This window comes from Merops nubicus, unplaced genomic scaffold (genome assembly GCF_000691845.1).
Source record: "Merops nubicus isolate BGI_N331 unplaced genomic scaffold, ASM69184v1 scaffold46854, whole genome shotgun sequence".
In the NCBI taxonomy this organism is placed as follows: Eukaryota; Metazoa; Chordata; class Aves; order Coraciiformes; family Meropidae; genus Merops; species Merops nubicus.
In genome coordinates this window covers 1,167-1,523 of record NW_008604460.1, presented here as the reverse complement: position 1 = coordinate 1,523, position 357 = coordinate 1,167, and the positions used below count along the sequence as shown (strand labels likewise).

Sequence of the window (357 nt, the reverse complement as noted above, 5' to 3'; positions counted from 1 at the left end):
CTGGCCCCTGTCAGCCCCAACGGTGCAGAACACAGGTCTGTGGCTCCCCTGCCCCACAGTGCTGCAGTTCTGGGATTGCAGGCAGGAGTGGAGGGGAGTTACTCCTCTGATTTGGGGAGTATGGCCCAGGTGTCGTGGCTCACAGGACAAGGTCAGGCTGGGAAAGACTTTTGGCAACTGAGACTGATGTTTGGTTTTCCCTCTCAGGCCGAAGGAGAGCATCCTGGCTCTGCTGAAGGATCCTGCCAAAAGGAAACCCCCATCCCCTCCCTTGACTGTCAACAATATCCTTTGGCAGAGTGGGCGGTGGGGCGGCAAGAAGGTGGGCTGGGGCAGGGCCGACCCGGGGCACCGTGG

At 60.5% G+C, this 357-nt stretch overlaps 1 protein-coding gene across 1 annotated transcript in view; it reads left to right on the top strand.

The window, feature by feature from the left end:
- The window catches only part of ALG3 (ALG3, alpha-1,3- mannosyltransferase), a gene marked incomplete at both ends in the record, with an annotated part of 1,857 nt that overhangs the window by 988 nt on the left and 512 nt on the right, over nt 1–357 (top strand). Inside the window, 2 exons of the mRNA XM_008938995.1 lie at nt 1–9; nt 208–295. The exon at nt 1–9 is cut by the window's left edge and continues 218 nt beyond it. Coding sequence (XP_008937243.1) covers nt 1–9; nt 208–295 — 97 coding nt within the window. The remainder of the gene's footprint in view (nt 10–207; nt 296–357) is intronic.